Raw genomic sequence first — 4215 nt, forward strand, 5'->3', positions numbered from 1 at the left:
GGCGGGGCTTGTGGAGTTAGTATAAAGAGGAATTCAGACCAAAGCATTTTAGTTCCACTTTATTCAGAGCCCAACTGAAGGATTTAAATGTGAAAAAGAAGGATTTAAAGAGACAGTGCTAAAACTAGCCAGTGTGAGAAATGCCCCGCAAAAGGGGCGGGGCTTGTGGATTTCGTATAAGGAGGAATTCAGACCAAAGCATTTTAGTTCCACTTTATACAGAGCCCAACTGAAGGATTTAAATGTGAAAAACAAGGATTTAAAGAGACAGTCCCAAAACTAGCTGATGGGAGAAATGCCCCGCAAAATGGGCGGGGCTTGTGGATTTCGTATAAGGAGGAATTCAGACCAAAGCGTTGTAGTTCCACTTTATGTAGACCCTAAGAGAAGGATTTAAGATAAGATTTATTTTTCTTCTGCTACCTTCCATTTTATTTTGATTTTTGATTTGTGTACTTTCTTTATTTTTTCTTGTATAGTTATTTTTTTTTAATGAAATGAATAAATTTTTTGAATTGAATTGATTTAAATGTGAAAACAGATTTAAAAGCAATACTTCAAGTAAAATTTTACTCTGGATTAAAAAAAGTTTTTATTAATCACCATTATTTATGTGTTTGCTAAGGTTGATTAGCATTAGCCATGTTGATTTATCAGATCACATATAAATAATGATTTATTTGGGTGGTACCGGTACTTACGATCACTTCCACCGTGACGGGGACGGTGCTGTTGAGGGCTGGGCTCCCCCCGTCCTTGGCCATCACCGTCAGGTAAATCATCCCGTTGGGAACCTTCTCGTAGTCGAGAGGCTTGGTGACGCTGATCACTTGGACGGAGAGGGAAAAGGTTTACGAGTCGAGACATTTCACCTTTATTTGATCTAAAGTTGGGCTTYCTAAAAGGTGAGCGTACCTGCGTAGCCCTCCACCATGACGATGCTGAAGAATTCACCGAAGGCGGAGGCGGAGGTGATGGTGTACGTCAGGACGTTGTTGGGAGGGGAGTCCTCATCGGTGGCCTGTAGGCGGGCAGAACAGGGAACGAGACGCTCAACATATGTTTCCGTGTCACTCAAAACGCCACAACTTAAAGAAGTTTCAAGCGCCTGAAACAATGAGCCAGATTGTAAAGAGCAGATGCTGCAGAAGACGGCACTAATATTTCTGCGTTTACGTCTGAACCGTATCTGCGTGAGAGCTGGAGCATGTGCGAGCAGCCAGGAAGCTGTCACTCTGCGCTGGCGTGTTAGCGGACAGATTAAAGCTGATCTGGGCTATTAGCTGAGCGGGCGTCAATACTGGATGAACACCAGCCGAGCCGAGACGAGCCAAGCAGGCGGAGGACAGACGAAGACGCACTTTGCAGGACTAATCCGCAACAACATCAACAACAATGATGACACCCCCTCATTATTCTTGAGTTGGCAGGAAGTTTAAAACATGAGTCCTCCGGCTGTGAGGGATTCTGCCGGGCCTCGGTGGCATCATTAGAGGCTGGACAGGTTGTCAGAAACACTCACTTGTATCTCCCTACAACAGGCACATCTCTGCTCTTTCATTTAATGCCAAAGTGTTGAGTAAGCACTACCTCCCGCCTCCCCACCCCACAACTTTTCTTTTTCATTACGCCTGGTTTTAAAATCAATTCTCCAACAATTGTTTTTTCAGGAAAAGTTGTGTAAAAATTAAATAAAAACAAAATCGTTGCAAATCTCTGTTTTATTCACAAAGTCGAAACAAAATTCTTTAATTTTTAAGAAAATATAAGGTCTTTGGGATTTTATGGCAGCAACAGATCGTTGTAGATGAGCTTAGTTAATAATCTTTGTTCCACCGGTGGGAATAAACGACACAGTTTCTTCCTTTTAACACCAGATGGTACCGGGGGGCTTTTATTCTGAAAACCAGGGTGTCAGACGACTTCCTCAGGTTCGTACCTTTAGCTTGACACTCTTACAGAAATAATAAATGATGAAAGGCTTTCAAGGAATTCGAGGGGCGACTGTTAAGGGGTTAATGCACCCCCATGCTATCAGAGAGGCAGGGTGTTCAGGATTTTTTGAGTTGTGTTGCTGCCATCAAATTCAAATACTTTTTTTAAAAACAAAATTGTATAATTCATTAGTTTAAACATGAGATTTACAAATTTGTTCTTATTTACATTTTACTAAAGATGTAACGATTCATGATTATTTTTTGTTTCTCAACTAAATGAATTGTAGTCATTTTATAAACAAATGTTTCTTTTAATTTATCACCATATGTGACCCGTCACATCGAAATGAGGATTAAGTCTAAAAGTTGTGTATGGAGAAAAAGGCAAATATATTGTTTTGACTAAAATGTTAACAAAAATTGCAAAAAACAAACAAAAAACTGATTTTGAAGAAAAACGCCTTAAAATTTTGAGATTTTCCCTGTGAGTTAGTAAAGTTTTGTTTATTTTTAGCTGGAAAATCTCAATATTCAAATATAATTAGAGGTTTCCTCTTTATAAGGACATCAAATATTCCTCATTAAAATGACATAAAATAAGGATTCAGACCAAATATTTATGTATTATTGTAACCAACAAGACAAATTAAGTCATATGTATGGATTTAATTACGATATCAGAATGATCCAGGTATCAAAATGTAGCTTTTAAAGACAAGAATGTGAAAATGTAATTAGGTCATTTTGACCAAATTTGAGTTAATCCTCATTTCGATATGATGGCTCACTTTAGTTTTTGTATCAACCTGTAACTCTGCTGTCTTAGTATCAGAATAAAACTTCAAAATAAATAAAAACGTCATCACAAATCCTTAATTTGTCATAACTTCCTGTTCTACAATAACATTGAAATCAATTCATTCATTTTTATGAATCGATTCATATTTTAAGCAGTTATAATCGGTTATGAATTGATAAAATGTTATATCTTTACATTTTACACGAGTCGATGCAGCGAATCAAAAAGCTGAGTGGAAGAAAAAGAGTTGAAGAGAAGACAAACGGTTTAAGAAGCTGCTGTTGTAGGAGGATCAGACCTCCAGGGCAAGAAGCAAACATCCTCTCCTTCCAGCTGCTTCCTACTTCCTGTTTTCACTCAGGTGTGTGTGCTCACAACACTGCCGGCCAAATCACTGACACACAACTGTGCACCTGGCTTTTCTTCCCCCTCTCTCTCCTGGGCAGCGTATAAATTTCAGAAGCGTTTTAAGGTGAGCTTCCCAATAATCAAACACGGCGAGCTGAGCGTTGAGGCCAGTTGTTGGCGTACTGGAGCCCCGGTGAGCCTCGAAATGTTTTTTTCTCTCTTCTGGGTGCAATCAAAGCAAACGTCGAGCCATTAGTTACAGCTGAGCCTGTGTTCCTGCACCTTCGGTGTGGCAGTGACTGATGGCCAACACATCGAGACCAGCAGGTCCCTCTGAGAGCTGTTCTCGTACGTTCATTAACTGCAGGAAAACCAGGGAACAAACAGGAAACTAGCAGAGCAGAAAACTAAAACAAACTGTAAAGATCTGTTTTACATTTTCAATGTGAACATCTTTAAGTAACTTAGTGAGTCAAACTTATAAAATKTACTTAGTCCAAACCTGCTTTCTAACTTGTTTCTGTGCAAAAGTTCAACAGTACTAAGAAAATATGCATTTGGCTGATCGAAGCTAAAACTAAATTATCAAATTTTACGACCAATAAAAAGCTAATAACAACAAAGCAGTCACTAGAAGCTAAAATTAGCAAAAACAATGGCTAAAATCAGTAAAACCACAATTTAAATCTAAAATTAGCATAACTTTAGCTAAATACTAAAGTTAAAACAATTAGTAAAATGTTGGTTACGCATTGTAACCCCAGATTCTATGAGTGTAAGCTCCGCCCTAGGGCGGAGCTTACACTCATAGAATCTGGGGTTACAATGCGTAACCAGTATTTTACGACTTGTTTTGACTTTAGCATTTAGGTAAAGTTATGCTAATCAGCATAACTTTAGCTAAATGCTAAAGTCAAAACAAATAGTAAAACATTAGTTACGCAGTGTAACCCCAGATTCTGAGTGTAAGCTCCGCCCTCTAAAGGGCTCGACACATGGGAGGCGACGTCGCTCGCTCTCCATTCATTTCCTATGGAAGTTGTGCGGTGAGGCGACAATCCCGTGCCCTCCTCCAGCTAAGCGACCGGCGAGAATAGTGCACGTGAAATTTCGTGCTCGTACACGTAGACG

The 4215-nt window shown here is 39.4% G+C and overlaps 1 protein-coding gene across 1 annotated transcript in view; it reads right to left on the reverse strand.

The window, feature by feature from the left end:
• Positions 1–4215, reverse strand: part of cdh23 (cadherin-related 23) — a gene marked incomplete at its 5' end in the record, with an annotated part of 152643 nt that overhangs the window by 122657 nt on the left and 25771 nt on the right. The window contains 2 exon segments of the mRNA XM_014005461.1: positions 702–829; positions 916–1021. Coding sequence (XP_013860915.1) covers positions 702–829; positions 916–1021 — 234 coding nt within the window.

Source organism: Austrofundulus limnaeus, unplaced genomic scaffold, assembly GCF_001266775.1.
Source record: "Austrofundulus limnaeus strain Quisiro unplaced genomic scaffold, Austrofundulus_limnaeus-1.0 Scaffold30, whole genome shotgun sequence".
Taxonomy (NCBI): Eukaryota; Metazoa; Chordata; class Actinopteri; order Cyprinodontiformes; family Rivulidae; genus Austrofundulus; species Austrofundulus limnaeus.